Raw genomic sequence first — 20,024 nt, forward strand, 5'->3', positions numbered from 1 at the left:
TGCTGTTAATCCCAAACATCTGACAGATGGGGAGGGATGCGCCCATCACCAGCAACAATACACAGTGGTTAGAGACGCATCTGCCAATCCCTTTGCAGGGAATTAAAAGATTAGTGTTCTTTTTTTATTAACTTAAAAGTGACACTAATATTGCTTTGTCTTTTCACACCCTTCTGGCATCCTTTAAAGACAGCATATCTGATGAGGGAGACTATTATTATTTTACTGATCCCAAACTCCCAGGCAATTTTATAACCAAGTTGTAGTCCATAAATGTTTTAAAGAAACACCAAGGTATTTTTATTGCTTATTCCAAGGTGTGTTCCAAAAAAACAGCTTTAGAAAAGTTCCCATTTGCAATTCTCTACATGACGGTATTTAAATATTGAAACACAGAAAGTACACACATATTCTAGCAGGAAGGAAAAATAACCCACTTTTGCATTGCAATTATCTTAAGAAACGTATGCACGCCTCTATTGCAAATCAGTAATTTGTTCCCTGATATTATTTCTAATTTTTACCCTCCCATTTGATAGTGTCTGATTTTCAGAGACTGGAGTTTTCTTGACCACCTTTTTCAGAAGTATTTGCCATTGCCTCCTTCCTAGGGCTGAGATAAAGTGGCTGGCTTAATCACCCAGCTGCCTTTGTGCCCAAGACGAGATTAGAACTCATAGCTTCCCGGTTTCTGACCTGATGCCTTAACTACTACACTGAAGTGTCTCTCTCTTTTTTTTAAAAAAAAAAATTCTTACAATATTTATGATTATATAATTAATTTATAGCTTTTATTAAAGCTTTGGGCTTAAAACAAAGCTGTGAATGAAACTTCTTATAAATCCCTATATATTCACCAAGTGACTCAGATCAGCCCTGTGTGGATGCATGTGGAAATGATTAGAATTGCAATCTACCCAAAAAAATGACAACACTGTGTATCACACTCACGAACAATTCCACAATTGTCATGTTAAGTTTTTGTCTTTTATTGGGAAAAAACCCCCACTATTTTTAGAAAACGGCAGTTTATGCAAGGAACAAAAGAGAGTTTTCCACCTCTTTTTTTTTTTTAACTGCATGGATAAAATGCACCAAAAAAGGGACACAGCAGAGATGGAAAATATTTTTAAAAATCCATCAGTTTTTCCTTTTGCAGGCAGTCCTCGACTTACAACAGTTCATTTACTAACCGTTTGATGTTAACAGCTGCAACAATTCACTTAACAACGGGTACAAGAAAGATTGTAACATGGGACAGAGCTCACTTAACAAATGTCTCACTTAGCAACAAGAAATTTTGGGCTCAATTGCGGTCGTAAGTCGAGGAGCACCAGTATCTTCAAACCTCCAAAATCAAATCCCAAATAGATCAAAGGAAAAAAAAAAAAGTGGACCTTGACAAATCGGTTAAACGACAGACATAATTGAAAAACACAATCACAATTAACTAAACAGTCATTCCCTGCCGAAATCAAATCCCGATTCAGCCTTTGTTTGACAATGCCCGCAGAATTTAAAAATAAAATAAAATTTAACAAAATAAAAATAAAAAAATAAAAAAATAGGCTCAACTTTTCCCATTCCAAAATTGCTTTGCGAATCGAGGTTCCCAAAGCCTTAAAATGTTTGTAGCTCAGGGTTGAACTGTGGGGGTCCTTGGTGCTCTCTGGAACTTGGCGATTTTCTTGCAGACGTTTCATGACCCAACTAGGGAACGACATCAGTGCGTTGGGGATGCTGCACACAGGTGAAGTTACTTCATTTGGTAAATGAAAGAAAATGCAAGAATATCGCCAAGCTCAGATGGCACCCAAGGATGCTGATCTTAAAGCAGGGATGTCGACTTTGGCAACTTTTAAGACTTTGGGGGACTTCCAACTTCCAGAATTCCCTGTGGCTGGGGAATTCTGGGAGTTGAAGTCCACCAGTCTTATAAGTGGTCAAGACTGGACATCCGTGGTCTAAAGGGAAGCAAAACCGACCCAAAATCTAGACTCTAAAGTCTGCTTCGCAGGTCCTGCATTAAAATCCTCTTTTGCCCAAAAGAGGGATGGACGGAGGGAGGGAGGGAGGGAGAGAAAGGAGGGTTTCAGGACAAAACCAAGGTTGTCGTACGTTCTGGCTTTGATTGCTTTATTGACTTTTAAAGCTCAGCATGATCTAAGCGGGAAGATGGCCGGCAGCCTATTTCAGCTTCTTTTCCGTCATGAGGCTGTCGTGAAGCTTGGAGACCTCCGGTTCAAAGGTCTCCATTACTAAGGTCCCATTGCCGTCAAAGAATTTGGCGATGGATCGGGTGAATTCCGCCTCTCTCTGCTGCTTGCTTCGGCCGCTGATGAATGTCATCTTCAGGCTGTATTTGTCGTCAAACCTGCCAAAAGGGAGGGGACACAGACAGGAGGGGGTCAGAAGGGGAACCGTCCAGCTGGTTAACACTGGGGGCGCTTTCCAAAAATCAACGAAATGAAGCAAAATATAAATTATAAAACAATGCGACATAAAATAACATAAAACAATATAATACAAAACAATGTAATATAAAATAAAATAAAAATAAATAATATAAAATAACATAAAATAAAGTGAAATAAAAAATGAATAAAATATAAAATAAAATAAAAAATAACATAAAATAATATAGCATAAAATAAGGTAAAATTTAAAAATGAATAAAATATAAAATAAAATAAAAATACAAAATATAAAATATAAAATAAGGTAACAATAAGGTAAAATAAAAAAAATGAATGAAATAAAATAAAAGCACAAAATATATAATAACATAAAGTAAACAGTATAAAATTAGGTGAAATAAAAAATGAACTATAAACTATAAAATTAACAATTAAAATTAAAATAATATAAAATGAAATATAAAATAAAATAACAAATAAAATAAATACAAAATAAAATAAAAATCAAAAACAAGATAAACACTAAATAAAACAAAATAAGAATAAAGAATAAAAGATTAAATTAAGTTAAATTAAATTGTGACCTCTTGGTGATAGAACTACTCCTCACCGGTCACTCAGCTGTGGGTCGAGAAAAGGTGGAGCACTTTTGCTGAGTTTGCAATCCAAATTATTTTACGCCTGGATCCGTGCAGGATGACTTCAACATAACTCTCTGCATGGCGGGAGGGCCAATGGCTGGGGTCACCCTTTCCCTTCTAGGCAGACTTTAGGGAGTCCTGGGAGAGAGAGGAGGGGTTTGGGGGGGGGGGTTACCTTTTCAGACTGGAGGAAAGCTGCCAGATGTCATCGGGGTCCATCCCTGTGGGGTCTTTCCTGTGTGCTACCAGGAAGATGCTCTTCTCCTTGTATGAGGTATAGATGGTCAGAATTCCCATCATGACGAAATACGTTGGGCCAGGTTAAAGAAAGAGACCAGAATCATAGAATGGTCCTAAGGGACCTTGGAGGTCTTCTAGTCCAACCCCTGTCCAAACTAGGAGACCTTATATCATCCCAGACAAATGGCAGTTCAACCTTTTCTCGAAGACCTCCAGTGATGAAGCACTCAAACCTCCGAGAGGCAGCTGTTCCTTCCTTCCATCCATCCATCCATCCGTCCATCTACCCATCTATCCATTCGTCCATCCATCTCTCCATCCACCCACCCCATCAGCCCTCCATCCATCCATCCATCCATTCATTCACCCATCCGCTCATCCATTCATCCATCAATCCTTTGATCCCTCCCTCCACCCACCCACCCACCTACCTAGCCTGTCTGTCATCTGGATGCTCCAATGATTACTACTGCAAGGACCTTTTTACAGTGCCGTTGTAACTTCAAACGGTCACTAAGCAAACAGTTGTTCAGTCAAGGACTACCGGTACCTAAATATATGCTTCTGAATGGGGGATCAGGTGCACCAGAGGCCATGCATTGAAGGAGTGGTTGGTGCCACGGTTTAACCAAAGATGACTTCACATCCTCGCTTCAAGGAGACGTAGTCTGAAGCCAAATTCCCTTGGAAGAATTCACCTTTAGTTTCTCTATCTCGGGCAAAACGTTGAGTTCCAACTTGATATGCAACGTCATGAAAAGGAGAAGTCATAAATCAGAGAGATGCGATGCACCTGGAGCAGCTTTGAAGAGCTGGTTTTTGCCCCAAGCTCTGACATAAAATTAGAGAACGGCACCTCGGAAGGGTAACTCGGTGCCAAGTCTTTGTTTCATCTGTTTATAGTTTGAATAGGATTGGATGAGTTGTTTTAATTTTGGATTAGGAGCTGCCCAGAGTTGGTTAAGAAGATGGATGGCTAGGTCAGGGCATAAATCCAAATTAAGTTCAGTTAGAACAAAATGGAAAATCTGAAGGAACAGAGGCCATCCATCTGTAGTGGTCAGAATGAATGCAGGTAGTTCTCGACTTACAACCGTTGGCTTAGTGACCGAAGGTACAACTCCGGCCCACGAGAACACTCCGGGATAAAGAGATAAATGAGATAAACCAGCTTTCTTTCCACTCAAAATGGGCAGAAGCATCAGACTTGGGAAACTCAGTTTCCTGATGAGCTTCGGTGGCGCAGTGGTTAGAGTGCGGTACTGCAGGCTCCTTCTGCTGACTGCCTGCAATTTGGCAGTTCGAATCTCACCAGGCTCAAGGTTGACTCAGCCTTCTGTCCTTCTGAGGTGGGTAAAACGAGGACCCAGATCGTTGGGGGCAAGAGGCTGACTCTGTCAACCGCTTGGAGAGGGCTGTAAAAGCACTGTGAAGCGGTCTATAAGTCTAAGGGTTATCGCTAGTGCCAAGTGCTAACCTCAGCTCTCCTTAAACCTGGCAAGTTTCCGAAGCAGAGTCAGGAAACTCAGCTCAGGGCTTCCTGGTGGCCCAACAAAGCAACCAGCGACCGATGTAAAGTGAGGAATTCTCTTTTGAGACGGGAAGCAGCGGAAAAAGGATATGACACCACGCAGACGGCAAGCACCGGCTTCGATTCCGGAAAGGGGTGAAGGTAATCCCATATTAAAGCCACGATGGCGAAGAGGCAGGAGATGGTGCAGATGATAAGGCGCCCGTCAATCAAGCAGAAGTTCTCTACGTATTTATACTTTTCCAAAAGGACCTGGTTGGGAAAGGAGAGCTCACGTCAGCCCAGAGCATGGACCCTCAAAGGGAAGGAAGGGGTTCGCCGATAAGAGGAGAATCTTTGGGGCTCAGGGTTGGAATGTGGGAGGGGGGGGGCTTGGTGCTCTCTGAGCTGGGTGGTTTTCTTACAGACATTTCGTGACCCAAGTGGGGAACATCATCAGTGGTAGAAGGGAGTGGGGTGTGCAGAGAGGAGGAGGAGAAAGAGGATGACTATGAGGTCCTTAGGTGCTCTCTGGGCTTGTTTGTTTATGCTTGGCAAATGTTTCATCACCCAACTAGGTAACATCTTCAGTGCTATAAGGGAATGGGATTTGTGGAGTGGAGGAAGAATAGGAGAAAGAGGAGGAGAAAGAGGAGGGGGAGGACTGTGGGGTCCTTAGGTGTTCTTGGAGCTTGGTTGTTTTCCTGCAGACATTTCATGACCCAACTAGGTAACATTATCAGTGTTAGAAGGGAGTAGGGTTTGCTTGTTGTGATGGGGGGGCTGTCAGGGAGGCAGATCAACAGCTTGAGGGTCCTTAAGCAATGCAGAGGAACGCACATAGACTACAGAATCATAGAGATATTATTCCAAGCTGACCAGCATGAAAACAAGCATGGGAGGCCTGGTGGAATTCATAGGAAAGACATCGGAACTGGGGGGGGAGGAGTCCATCTATTCCAAAAGGGAGGAGGGTTTTTTTTTTTTTTACCTTTTTGGCAGAGTCATCCAGCGAATTCTTCACTGCTGACCCGTCCCATTTGTCCACTTTCACGGGTTTGTCGTCGATTTTCCACTGTGAGGCAAAAAAAGTTTAGAAACCAATTCAGAGGGTTAGAAACAAATTTAGGGAGGAAAAAAGGGGAGGAGATGGCAAATGCTTTCTCACTTCTGCCCCGTGTTGAATTCACACAAAATTAAATTAAAACAACTGAATTATTCTTGGTAGGTTGTGTGAAGACTGCTGTTTGTCTTGACAAGCACTACCCTGGATCTGGTTGTGAAATTCAGATTTAACAACATGACTGCTGCTGGTGAAAAAACACACAGGGTCTTCTTAGTGATTACAAAATCATGAAGGCACCCAGAATTAGCTTTTGTACAAAGCATATCCATCAGTACAACGATGAAACATGTAAGCTTGCAACAATGCAAATGTCTTTTTTTTAAAAAAAAATATATATTTTTTTTGAGAAAAAGGAAAGGCGTTCTTTCAAGAATCCTTAGGGGCAGCCATCTGCCTGAGAGAAAGTAATGGGGCTCACTTTTGTAGGGTTCCAGAAAGCCCGTAACACAGGGATGGGCAACTCTGCAACTTTGGACCTACGGACTTCAACTCCCAGAATTCCTGAGACAGCTGGCTGAGGGATTCTGGGAGCTGAAGTCCAGAGGTTATAAAGTTGCCCTCCCGTGCCATATGACTTGTCTCTGTTTCCAGGCCTAAGTTTAACATGTTTGTTGATGTATCTGAGGATCACATCATGTTTGCAAGGTTTATTGTTCCGGTTATTTTACTTTGGGCCTGTGTGTTTAGCTGTTTCAATCACTTTGGGTATTGTCTAAGCGGGTGGGTGGTCACAACAAATTTAATAAATGAAATTAATTTATTTTGTCCCTGATACTAAGTTCCAGATTCCCTCCCTCACACCTGGCCAGGTGCTGTCTGCAATATTAATTGACAATTTATTTGTTTGCGTCAGTATAACGCTGAGAGATATCCACCATTATCACTACTATTGTTGTTTAATAAAAGCACATGAAAGGAAAAATGCTTGTTCTGAAAAGGGAGATTGCTTAGTAGGAATTTCATGTTAATAACCTGAGAATGGAATGTTTGTAATATTTCTTTCTTAATACAGTAAAGGCCTAGCAGTAACGATTATATTGTACTTATGTTTCAAATAACAAGCTTGACCACAAAGTAAGCAAACACCAGAATCCTGTCCAGGTGATTATTCAGAATGTACTGTGCATCCTCCAAATTAAATTTAACAAGTGCATTATTCTTAAATTAATCACCAGTCTGTTGTGCAAACAAAGCAATTCATTCATGCTTCTTGCTGCAGGCAAGGTCCTCGACTTATAACCACAATGGAGCCCAACATTTATGTTGTTAAGTGAGACATTTTGCCCCATTTTACGACCTTTCATGCCACAGCTATTAAGTGAACCTCTGCAAGCTAGCAACATGGTTGTTAAGTCAATCCGGCTTCCCCACTGGGGAATGGGGAAGCCAGACTCACAACCGTATGAATCACTTAACTGTGGCAAGAAAGGTCGTAAAATGAGGCAAAATTTCACTTAACTCTCTTGCTCAGCGACATAAATTGTGGTTGTAAATTGAGGACTACCTGTATTCGTTGAGGAAGGTGCTATGTATCTTGTGTTGAACCCCTGGAGGAAAAGTGCATATATCTCTCTAATCCTAAATAATAAGATATATTCCAATTCAAGCATTAAATGTATTTCTTCAATGATAATTTCACCCACTATTCACCCAAAGCTCTTATTGGGCGAACTCTTCATTAAAACTGTACAATGAGGTGGATCACCCCCCCCACCGATGCCAAACCAAGGAGACACCCTCAAAATACATAATAAAGATGTTTCATGGAAGACTTAAAGACTCGAAGCATCACATGGGAAGACCCTGAAGTATTCGCTCCGGACTGAAATTGCTGACTATCCTTTGCTGTCAGATATGCTACGTAGCATGGAGCAGGGGTCTCCAACCTTGGCAACTTTAAGACTTGTGGCTGAGGAATTCTGGGAGTTGAAGTTCACAAGTCTTAAAGTTGCCAAGGTTGGAGACCCCTGGCATGGAGGATCTAGTGCCAATGCTAATATTAAACATACTCCAATTTTCCTGAAATGCCAAATTTCTAGCATCTTCCCGTGCAAAAGCCACGAGGGTCTTAATAGCACCTGCCTAAAGCAAGCAGAAGTCGGACCATGGATGCTTTCATTCTAACTTTGGAGTGCCACTAGATACGGGGAATCCTCGACCCTTCTTTTTTAGCGACCATTCAAAGCTACAGCAGTTCTGAAAAAAAGCGACTTGGGCCGTTTTTCACGCTTATGTCCGTTGCAGCATCCCACTGGTCATGGGATCAGACGCTGGGCAACTGGCTCGTATTTATGACGGTTACCTTGTCCCAGAGTCACTGATCTCCATTTTCGCGACCTTCTGCTTGGCAAAGACAATGGGGAAGCCAAATTCACTGAACAACCACACGAGTAATTTAAGAACGCCAGTGATTTGCTTAACAACCGTGGCAAGAAAAGTTGTAAAATGGGGCAAAGCTCACTTAAGAACCGCCTTGCTTAGTGAGGGAAATTGTAGGCTCAATTGTGGTCGTAAGCCGAGCACTAACCTGTATGTGAACACAGCCTGCTGGAGTCAATCAATTAATTCTTATTAATGTCTAACTAATTGTAACCTCACCTCACTTCTCATTTTGGCATCTCTTCCTCCTACCAGTTGACTTCCTGTTGCTAGCTTCAAAGAAAGACACGTCATCCTTTCTGAAACCCAACAGCCATATCTAAAAAAATCTCAACTGTCAACGGTCTGGGATGACAACTTAATTCTAACCGTTTTTTAAAAAAGTCAAATCGGGCAGTAAACTTGCTTATGGACCAGAATGTCCTCTAAGGCAAGAGCTGAAAGGCTCAGATCCAGACAACACCCTGTGTTTTTATTCTCAACACAGAAGCAAGGAAAAGAAACCAGTGAAGTCAATGCTGCTATAAAAAGGTTTCCTTCTCTAAGAATTAAAACAAAAAAAAAAAAAAAGAGTCGGTTTCTTAAGATCCAATCACCGACATCTGGACAGGACTAGAAGCGAAAAATGATTTTATTTTTGTTTTCAATCTAAGGAAAGCTGCACAGGGTGAGGAAATCTGCCTGTGAAATTGAAATGAGACGGGGGAAAACAGGGAGGACGACTTGATTCCCTTTAAGAATAAATAAGCACAACAAAAGAGTAAGGATTCCACACAGTACTTCAGACCTTTAAATACAGGTAGTCTTCGATTTATGACCACAACAGATCCAAAATTTGTTGCCAAATGAGACATTCATTTAGTGAATTTTGCCCCATTTTACAACATTTCTTGCAATAGTTGTTAAATTAGCAACATAGTTGTTACTTTGAGTTTGCTTGTCAGAGAGTCACAAAAGGGAGATTGTATGACCCTGGGACACTGCGACCGTCATAAATATGAGTCAGTTGCCAAGTGTCTCTGACCGTAGGGATCCTGCAATAGTTGTGTGAAAAACAGTCGTAAGTAACTTTTTTCAGTCACCTTCTAACTTCAAATGGACACTCAACGAATGGTTGTAAGTTGAGGACTTATCAGTATGCCTATATACTTGGGAACTGTAGTATGAAAAAAAAAGAATTAAAACATCACCCTCTGAAAAGCCAGCCCAGCATTCCAAAGATATGGTCACTATTGTGTTCACAAGAGCAAAGTTAACAAATGTGGGTCAAGATTTACACAATATGATGCAGGGATTAGTTCACCTTAAGCAAAAACCCACCCCACCTATTTTTGAGGGTGTGTGTATGTGGTTAGGGCGCTGTTCAAATCTAGCTTGGTCTGGTGGAGTCATTTTTATTTTATTTAGCATATGGCCTCTACAGCGGTCATGCAGTCACTGACATACCACACTAATAAATAAACACATTACACAGGTACTCCTCCATTTACAGCCATACTTGAGCCCCAAATTTCTCTTGCTAAGGGAGACACTTGTTAAGTGAATTCCCCCCCTCCCCCCATTTTACGACCTTTTCTGCCACGGCTGTTAAGCAGATCACTGCACTTGCCAATTTAGTCACACGATTGTTAAGAGAATCTGGCTTCCCCATTGATTTTGCTCGTCAGACGATCACAAAAGGGGATCACGTGATCCCCAGAACAGTGCAACCATCATAAAGACAAGTCAGTTGCCAAGGGCCAGAATTTTGATCGCATGACGTGAACCCGGGACACTGCAAATGTCATAAATAACACGTGTTACCAAGCATTTGATTACATGATCGTGGGGATGCTGCAACAGTCATTAATGTTGACAAACAATCGTAACTTTTGACTGTGTGTCGGTACCATTTTGGTCACTAAATGAACTGTACGTACCAGCACAAATATCAATGTAAATAAATAAATGTATTGGTTGATGTAAATAAAACATCAACCAATACACATACATACCGGTACATACATACACATAAATAAATAAAAACAGTGCACAATATAACATGAGATAAAATACTAATTTTAAGGTAAAACTACGCTCTCCCTGCAGCTGTTAAGTTAGTAACATGGTTATTAAGTGAATCTGGCTTCCCTGTTTGTCAGAAGGTCGCAAAAAGGAGATCCTGTGACCTGCAACCGTCATAAAGACGAGTCAGTTGCCAAGCGCCCGAAATTTTGATCACATGACGTGACCCCTGGGACACTGCAAAATGTCATAAAATACACAGCAAGCATCTGACTGGATCACGCAACCAAAAAGGGGGGGGGGATGCTGCAACAGCTGTTAAGTGAGACCGACGGTCACAAGTCACTTTTGGTCTGTGTCGCTGTCGTTTCGGTCGCTAAATAAACTGTCGCAAGTCGAGGACCCCCTGTACGTACCAGCACAAATATCAATATAAATAAAAACATCCACAAAGACATAAATAAATAAAAAAAAATATGTGGACAATTCAATAGATAGATAGATAGATAACCATAGATAGATAAATAGTAGATAGATAAATAACCATAGATAGATAGATAGATAGTAGGTAGATAACCACAGATAGATTGTAGATAGATAGATAACCAGATAGATAGAGATGGATAGATGAGAGAGAGAGAGAGAGGGAGAGAGAGGGAGAGAAGTGATAGATAGATAGATAGGTAACCATAGGAAGATATAGATAGATAGTAGATAGATAACCATAGATAGATAGATAGATGATAGATAGACAGATAACCATATAGAATGATGATAGATAGACACAGAGAGAGAGAGAGGTGATAGATAGAGATAACTATAGATAGTAGATAGACAGATAACCATAGAGATAGATAGATGATAGACAGAGAGAGAGAGAGAGAGAGAGAGAGAGAGGTTATAGATAGATAGATAGATAACCATAGATAGATAGATAAATAGTAGATAGATAAATAACCATAGATAGATAGATAGATAGTAGATAGATAACCACAGATAGATTGTAGATAGATAGATAACCAGATAGATAGAGATGGATAGACGAGAGAGAGAGAGAGAGAGAGAGAGAGAGAGAGAGAGAGAGAGAGAAGTGATAGATAGATAGATAGGTAACCATAGGAAGATATAGATAGATAGTAGATAGATAACCATAGATAGATAGATAGATGATAGACAGAGAGAGAGAGAGGTGATAGATAGAGATAACTATAGATAGTAGATAGACAGATAACCATAGAGATAGATAGATGATAGACAGAGAGAGAGAGAGAGAGAGAGAGGTTATAGATAGATAGATAGATAGATAGATAGATAGATAGATAGATAGATAGACAGACACGAGAGTTAAAATCCTAAATTTAAGGAAGAAAGAACTAGGCTCTCTGTGCAGGATCCTAGGTGGCTCAGTGGCTAAGACGCTGAGCTTGTCGATCAAGAAAGGTCGGCAGTTCGAATCCCTAGTATAAGTTTCCTGCGTGAGCAGGGGCCTGGGTTGGACTAGATGACCTCCAAGGTCCCTTCCAACTCTTGTTACTGATCCCAGAGGGGGTCAACACGTGTGAATGCGGGACTCTTCAGGAATTCCCAGCTGGCCAATCAACGACGAGCAGCTCTTTCTCTCTTTCTCCCCCCCCCCAACACATCTGCGTCTCCCAGGCGGGGCGGCTGAGGATTCTGGGAGTTGTAGTCCTCGCGTTTCTGACAGGCGCCGGGTTATCTATCCCAGCGGGGCTCGGCCTCCCTCTCTCTCCTGAGGCAGAGCGGCTCCCTCAGCTCCCGGGGCGACGTGGAGAGCCAGGCCGGGCCTACTCAGAGTTGGGGAGACGCTGCTGAGGCGAAGCGGGAAGCGGGGAGGCCTCGTCCCGAGGGGGGGCCCTTCTCTCGCCCCGCGACAACCCCGGAGGCCGAGGGGCCTCCCAGCCGAGGGCCGCTACCTTGTCCAGGATCCCGTTCTTGTTTGCTCCGCCGCCTCCCGCGCCGCCGCCACCGCCGCCTTTCGCCGCCATCTTGGCTCCTCCTTTCCCCCTTCGCGACCTGTTCGCCGCCGATTGGCTGAGCGGGGGAGAGGCTGGCGCAAAGCACGCCGGGAAGGCGAAGCGCCGCCCTATAGGAAGCCGCGCGCGCGGAGCACCCTGGGAAGTGGAGTTTCCCGGCGGGCGGGTTGCCATGGCTACCGGGGGGCATCGTGAGGGAATCGTGGTTCTCTGGAACGGCGGAAAGGAGAGAAACCGTGGAAAGGCCCCGCCAGCCCGGAGCCTGAAGCCGGAGTCGGAGCCGCCGTCCTCCCGTCCTCCACGGGGGTGGTGGGGAGAGAAAAAGCGCGGGAGGCTTTCTAGCCACGGGAGGACTCGACGCTCTATGGTTTGCTCACCCCCCCCCCGCCCCCTCTCTTTATAAGAAGCTTTAATTATGTCTTTTTTTTCCCTCCCATTCATTCATTCCTTCATTCATTCAATCAAGTTGGGGCTGTTTCCAGCGTGGTATTACAATCCCCATCGCTTCCCCCAGCTGGCCTGGCCCCACAACCGGGGCTGTGGATTATGGTTTATGTAGTCCTCGCCCATCACATACTGGGGGGGAGGAATAGAATAGAATGAGCTGGAAGGGACCTTGGAGGTCTTCTAGTCCAGCCCTCTGCCCAAGCAGGAAAACCTATACCGTTCCAGACAAGTGACTGTCCAGTCGCCCCACAACTTCTGGTGGCAAGCAGTTCCACTGGCTCATTGTTAAGTTTCTCCCTTAATTCCAGGTTGCTTCTCTCTTTGGTTAAGTTTCCAATCATTGGTTCTTGTCCTGGTGCTTTGGAGAATAATTTGAGCCCCTCAAATATTGGAAGGCTGCTTTCAAGTCATCTCTAGTTCTTCTCTTTGTTAGACTAAATGAGTTGGGAGGGACCTTGGAGGTCTTCTAGTCCAACCCCCTGCTCAAGCACAGGATCCTATACCATTTATTTATTTTATTTTATTTTATTAAATTTCTATACCGCCCTTCTCCCGAAGGACTCAGGGCGGTGAACAGCCATAGATAAAACACATAAATACAAAAATTTAAAATAAATTAAAAACGAATTAAATAATTTGGCTGAATTTAAAATACCCCATAATTTAAAACAAATTAAAATTTACATTTAAAAAAGGGGAGAAGGTTTAGGCCAGGCCAGCTTGATGAAATAAAAAAGTCCTAAGCGCGCGACGGAAGGTGCGCAGATCCGGGATCCTCCGTATCTCAGACAAGACATTTCAGACAAGTGGCAGTCCATTCTCTTCTTAAAAACCTCCGGTGATGTAGCACCTGCAACTTCTGGTGGCAAGCTGTTCCACTGGTTAATTGTCCTCACTGTTAGGAAATTTCTCCTTAATTCCAGGTTGCTTCTCTCCTCGGTTAGTTTCCATCCACTGTTTCTTCTCCTGCCTTCAGGAGTTTTGAAAAATAAGTTGACCCCCTCCTCTTTGGGGCAGCCCCTCAAAAACTGGAGCATTGCTATCATGTCACTCCTAATTCTTCTTTTCTTTAGACTAGCCAAGCCCAAATCCTGCAGCCATTCTTCCTATGTTTTAGTCTCCAGGTCTTTGATCATCTTAGTTGCTCTTCTCTAAGAGAGCAACTTTAGTTGCTTTCTAAAATCTCAAGATCTTTTTTTGTAGTATGGTGACCAAAATTGGTTGCATTTGCAGGTTGTAGGAGACCTTGGAGGTTCTCCCCTTTAGGGGAAGGGCAGTGGCTGCCTCCACAAGACACCCTCTTGACCTGGTCAGGCCAATGTCAGCAGAGACATTGGCCCAAATGGGCAAATCTGGGTCAGGGTTAACTTTTAGCTTTTGGGTGTTGTTGTTTTTTGGGGTTCAGTGTATTGCATAGACTCAGAAAAAGGGGTTACTTCAACAAGCACGTACGATGTGTTATTGCAAACCCAGGCTGCAAGGTTGTTAGGTTGGTGTTTATCGAGCAGCCTGGCCTACCTTGCAAGGCTGTTGGGAAAATTACTGGTATTCCTCAACTTTTTTTTTATTTATTTATATGCCACCCTTCTCCGGAGACTCAGGGCGGCTTACAAGGCGTTAAGCAATAGCCTTCATACTTTTGTATATTTATCCAAAGTCAGCTTATTGCCCCCACAAACCGGGTCCTCATTTTACCTACCTTAGAAAGGATGGAAGGCTGAGTCAACCTTGAGCCTGGTGAGAATTGAACTCGCAGTAATTGCAGGCAGCTGGAAGCTAAATACTACCTTTAACAGTAGCATTAGTCTGCATTAGTCTGCTGCGCCACTCAGGCTCTTAGGATCACAATTGAGCCCCAGCAAATTTCTGTTGCTAAGCGAGTCATTTGATAAGTGAGTTTTGCCCCATTTTGGGACCTTTCTTTCCAAAGTTGTTAAGTGAACCGCTGCAGCTGTTAATTTAGCAACAGGGTTGTTAAGTGAATCTGGCTTCCCCCACTGACTTTGCTTGTCTGAAGGTCACAAAAGAGGGGAATCACGTGACCTCAGGACACTGCGACTATCATAATTTTGTTTATATATTTTGCTAATATACAAACATTGCAGATAAAATTGGTATAAAGATTGACCTCATATTATAAAAATAAACAAGTCATCAGACGGTGCAGTCAAACTTTGGGAATCTTAAAGCAGCTTACTGCTTGTTTTTTTAAAACGAGGTGTGAGTTTACGAAATGACATTGTGCCAAAGGTGGTGCCCAGAGCCAAACTCACTTAATAACTATCTTGCTTAGCAACATAATTTTTTGGGTTTCTATTGTGGGTTTGTAAGTCAAGGATTACCTGTAGTGCCCCCCCACCCCCATTTTTTTTTAACAACGAGAAAGGATGCTGCTTGAAGCTACTTAAGAGTTTGTTCGTAGCAGCCCAGAAAGTGGAACATGGGATTATGATACCCTGAGATGGTTTCCTTTGGATTCCTACCCCGAGGGGTTGGGGGCTGGACTAGATGACCTCAAGGAATGCTAACTGGCCCTTCTTCTCTCCCATTCCAGCTTCTTGGATGGATTTGAAGCAGAAGTAATAAGACAAGAGTGGTTTAAAATCTAGGGATTTCTAAGCCCAGGGTTTAATTTAATTTAATTTAATATTTAAATTTATATACTTCCCTTCTCCCGAAGGACTCAGGGCGGTTTGAACCGTGATAGCCCCCCCACACCTGAGAACTCGCATGGCCCTCTGCTTACTTTGTAGCTGGCATTGGCTGCGCTCCGTGAAGGGGGTGAGAAGCTCCGTGAAGGGGGTGAGAAGCTCCGTGAAAGGGGTGGCAAGCTCCGTGAGGGGGGTGACGAGGTCTCGGGGGGCTGGCATTGGAGCGGGACGTTGGAGCAACGGTTCACATTGATTTGTACCCTCACATCGCCATGTGTCACCCGCATTGCTGGTCTGGGCAGGTGGTGGTCTCCTCCTGGCAGGGCCTGCTGAGATGGGTCCCTCTGGCCCATGTCACAGAGGTCTGGCTGCTTTGTTAAGCAGTGACATGGGGGGGTGTCTCCCCTGGGAAAAAACAGGGATTGCAAATTTGTTTGCAAAGGGGGACAAATAACAGAGTTGGGAGGGACCTTGGAGGTCTTCTAGTCCAACCCCCTGCTCAAGAAGGAAACGCTATATACCCTTTCACAATGGAGCCCAAAATTCATGTGGTTAAGCGAGACATTTGTTAAGTGAGTTTTGCCCCCATTTTTTTTTTAATTTGATTTATCTGCCGCCCTTCTCCGGAGACTCAGGGCGGCTTACAATGCGCTAAGCAATAGCCTTCATACTTTTGTATATTTATACAAAGTCAGCTTATTGCCCCCACAAACTGGGTCCTCATTTCACCTACCTTAGAAAGGATGGAAGGCTGAGTCAACCTTGAGCCTGGGGAGATTTGAACCAGCAGAAATTGCAGGCAGCTGGTGCTATTTAACAGCGCTTTAGTCTGCTGCGCCACCAAGTCCCAGAATCCCTCAGCCAGCATGGTCCTGAACTTACAGCCATACGTTTAGTCACCCTGCGAAGACACAAGGGCGCTGAAAAAAGTGACTTACAGCCATTTTTCACACTTACGACCATTGCAGCATCCCTCCCTCACGGTCATGTGATCAAAATTCAGACGCTTGGCAATTGACTCATCTTTATGACGGTCGCAGCTTCCTGGGGTCACCTGATTCCCTTTGGCGACCTTCAGACTAGCAAAATCAAAGGGGGAAAGGCAGATTCCCTTAACAACCCTGTGACTCACTTAACAGCTGCGGCAAGAAAGGTCGTAAAATGGGGGGGGGGCGAAACTCACTTAACAAATGTCTTGTTTAGCAACAAAAAGTTTGGGGCGCCATTGTGGTTGCAAATCGAGGACTACCTGTGAACTGAAGCGTTTACTCAGTTATGCCAATATTCAGGATTTCTATGATATAACTCCATGATGGCGAACCTATGGCACTGGTGCCACAAGTGGCACATGGAGCCATATCGGTGGGCACGTGAGCTCAGCTCCGGCATGCATGCGTGTGCCGGCCAGCTGATTTTCGGGCCTTCTGGGCCCACCAGAAGTCAGAAAACACACTGTTTCCGGCCTCCGGAGGGCCTCTGGGGAGGGTGTGGAAGGCCATTTTTGCCCTCCCCAGGCTCCTAGAAAGGCTCTGGAGCTTGGGGAGAGCGAAAAACGGGTCTACCAGGCCCACCGTGCCATCACGTGCCAAAAGTGGCAGGGGGGGCGGAGTGCATAAAATTATGGATGTGGGCACGCGTGCGTGTGACCCCACCGTGCTCCCCCCCCCGTTTTTGGCACGCGATGGCAAAAAGGTTAGCCATCACTGATATAACTAAACCCTAAACTAACCATGCGCTCCAAACAGTCCAACGAATTGAGTTCAGAGACAGTTGCCCTCCGTTGTGCTTTAATCCGCTTGCGGGGAACCATCATTTCGAGCAACTTTTGTGGTTTTATTTCTCTAGGAACCAGGAAGTCATTTTATGCCTCAAGGTTATGCAGATGAACCTCCTTCCTCCAGGACTTTTATTGAGGGAGATTTCAAAAGCTGGGAAGGTGTTAATTTAACATTTTGCTTTGCCTTAAGCGCTGAAGGAAGAGCATGGCGGCCTTGTATAAACTGGATGATGGGCAGTGTTACCCAACCAACTGCTTTCCAGCGAAAAGCCTTTTGCAGCCTCGATACGAAGAAGGTAACGTGTCCGGATATGCAGTTTTTAAGAACTGGGGAAGGTGTAGAGTAGAGTAGAGTAGAGTAGGAAAGGATAGGATAGGATAGGATAGGATAGGATAGGATAGGATAGGATAGGATAGGATAGGATAGGATAGGATAGGATAGGATAGGATAGGATAGGATAGGATAGGACAGGACAGGACAGGACAGGACAGGAATAGGAATTAATTAGAATGGAATGGAATGGAATGGAATAGAATAGAATAGAATAGAACAGAACAGAACAGAACAGAACAGAACAGAATAGAAAGAATAGAATAGAATAGAATAGAATTCTTTATTGGCCAAGTGTGATTGGACACACAAGGAATTTTCTCTGGTGCTTAAACTCTCAGCGTCCATAAAGAGAATAAAATACATTCATCAAGAATAAACGATACAACACTTAGTGATAGTCAAGGTTACTAATAAGCTATCAAATCATACTAGGAAACAAATAAAAACAATATAATTGAAAGATACAAGCAACATGGTTATAGTAATAAGTGGGAAGAGATAGGTACTAGGAAGGATGAGAAGAATAATAGTAATACAGTCTTAGTAAATTATTTGACAGTGTTGTGAGAATTAATTGTTAAGCAGAGTGATGGCATTCGGGGGGGTGGGGGGGGGGAAGGATCTTTGCAGCTGAAAAGGGAGAGAATTCTGGAAAGGCCTCCCCAGAGTGGCCCTGTTAATCTTTCTAGAGTAGTGCTACCAGTTTGTAGCCTGTCACCCTCTCAAAACATTGAGGCAATGAAAAGGTCACCCAGTTGTGCAACAGAGTGCAAATGTATTGTGTGAATGTCTCCTCTGCTCCCTTTGCCGAAACCCTGCGGGAAAAGATTCCCGTAGAAGAGAAGATTGTAACTCAGGGTTGAACTGTGGGGTCCTCAATGAGCTTTTATGCCTAAGGCAGGACTAGAACTCACCATCTCCTGGTGATTGGCCCAAAATCACCCATTCGTCATTCATGCCTAAGGCGGGACTAGAACTCACCGTCTCCTGGTGATTGGCCCAAAGTCACCCAATCGTCTTTCATGCCTAAGACGGGACTAGAACTCACCGTGTCCTGGTGATTGGCCCAAAATCACCCAATCGTCATTCATGCCTAAGGCAGGACTAGAACTCACCGTCTCCTGGTGATTGGCCCAAAGTCGCCCAGTTTGCTTTCATGCCTAAGGCAGGACTAGAACTCATCATTTCCCGATATTTGGCCCAAAGTCACCCAATTGTCTTTCATGCCTAAGGCGGGACTAGAACTCACCGTCTCCTGGTGATTGGCCCAAAGTCACCCAATCGTCTTTCATGCCTAAGGCGGGACTAGAATTCATCGTCTCCTGGTGATTGGCCCAATTTCACCCAATTGTCTTTCATGCCTAAGGCGGGACTAGAACTCACTGTCTCCTGGTGATTGGCCCAAAGACACTGAGCTAGCTTTCATGCCTAAGGCGGGACTAGAACTCACCGTCTCCTGGTGATTGGCCCAAAGTCGTCCAGTTTGCTTTCATGCCTAAAGTGGGACTAGAACTCACCGTCTCCTGGTGATTGGTCCAAAGTCACCCAATCGTCATTCATGCCTAAGGCAGGACTGGAACTCACCATCTCCTGGTGATTGGCCCGAAGACACTGAGCTGGCTTTCATGCCTAAGGCAGGACTACAACTCACCATCTCCTGATATTTGGCCCAAAGTCACCCAATTGTCTTTCATACCTAAGGCAGGACTAGAACTCACCATCTCCTAGTGATTGGTCCAAGTCAACTTTCACGCCTAAGGTAGAACTTACCATGTACTGGTTTAACCACTGGACTAACGGAACTTAAAGTCCACCTTAGTTGAGTTCTCCTAACTGGGTGCACCTTGTTTTTCTTTCTGCACCTATCACTCCAGGAGCCGGTCACTGGCAGGTGGCTCGTCATAATGTGGAGAAAACCAAAGTCGAATTACTGTTTGGCACGAGAGTTGCCCAGCAGAGCTGGCAAGAGTGTTTGCGGAAAGCCCAGTGCCCCAGGCCAGAGAAAGTCCTCAATGCGGCCCAGCTGGTGAGTGTAGGCCTTTGATGTGTTGCTTGGTTCTCCTGCCCACTGCAGAGGGTTGGACTAGATGACCCTCAGGGTTCCTTCCGGCTCCACAACACTAGGTGTCTTAAGATCTTGGAATCTGGACCTCCAAGGAGCCTCACGGGAAAGGCCTTGAGAACGGAGCAGAAGTCGGCTCAGGAGGTTATACAGGTAGTCCTCCACTTACAACCGTTCGTTTAATGACCATTCCAAGTTACAGCTGCACTGAAAGTCAGAGGGAGAGATTCTCAATCCCCCACCCATTCAGTCAGAACCGAAGAAGCTTTCTTGGATGAGAAGTGAAACGTTTTCAAGGCGAAAAAAAAATAGTTAAGCCTTTTCGAAAAGCACCTTTGGGACAATAACACTATTGTTATATGCCGGCTGGGGAATTCTGGGAGTTGAAGTCCACAAATTTGGAGACCCTGGACTAGACATGCCCAGTTCATCCTCTGAATCA

General features: G+C 44.0%; 2 protein-coding genes across 3 annotated transcripts in view; one reads left to right on the forward strand and one right to left on the reverse strand.

Moving 5' to 3' along the window:
• Window positions 1–968: 968 nt before the first annotated feature.
• SPCS2 (signal peptidase complex subunit 2) lies at window positions 969–15,748 on the reverse strand. 2 transcript variants are annotated; one of them, XM_034435887.3, is made up of 5 exons: window positions 15,505–15,748; window positions 5,800–5,883; window positions 4,921–5,081; window positions 3,234–3,368; window positions 969–2,374 (listed from the first exon to the last, which is right to left on the reverse strand). In XM_034435887.3, exons 1-5 carry the CDS (start codon window positions 15,694–15,696, stop codon window positions 2,188–2,190), a joined length of 759 nt encoding a protein of 252 aa, XP_034291778.2. In that variant the 5' UTR covers window positions 15,697–15,748; the 3' UTR covers window positions 969–2,187. The 2 variants fall into 2 exon arrangements, with proteins under 2 accessions (XP_034291778.2, XP_034291779.2); XM_034435888.3 differs by lacking the exon at window positions 15,505–15,748 and adding an exon at window positions 12,252–12,419.
• The window catches only part of XRRA1 (X-ray radiation resistance associated 1), a 37,733-nt gene continuing 30,165 nt past the window's right edge, over window positions 12,457–20,024 (forward strand). Inside the window, exons 1-3 of the mRNA XM_087895699.1 lie at window positions 12,457–12,678; window positions 17,377–17,482; window positions 19,395–19,546. Coding sequence (XP_087751825.1) covers window positions 17,392–17,482; window positions 19,395–19,546 — 243 coding nt within the window. The 5' untranslated portion in view covers window positions 12,457–12,678; window positions 17,377–17,391. The remainder of the gene's footprint in view (window positions 12,679–17,376; window positions 17,483–19,394; window positions 19,547–20,024) is intronic.

The sequence above is a fragment of the Pantherophis guttatus genome, chromosome 5 (assembly GCF_059756535.1).
Source record: "Pantherophis guttatus breed Tessera chromosome 5, ASM5975653v1, whole genome shotgun sequence".
Taxonomy (NCBI): Eukaryota; Metazoa; Chordata; class Lepidosauria; order Squamata; family Colubridae; genus Pantherophis; species Pantherophis guttatus.

Coding starts and splice junctions, on each gene's coding strand:
- SPCS2 (XM_034435887.3), bottom strand. CDS start 15,696: ATGCGGGTGACACATGGCGATGTGAGGGTACAAATCAATGTGAACCGT. Junction 3,369..4,920: donor CTTGCCGTCTGCGTGGTGTC/ATATCCTTTTTC, acceptor ACCTGGCCCAAC/GTATTTCGTCATGATGGGAA. Junction 2,375..3,233: donor CTTTCCTCCAGTCTGAAAAG/GTAACCCCCCCC, acceptor CCCTTTTGGCAG/GTTTGACGACAAATACAGCC.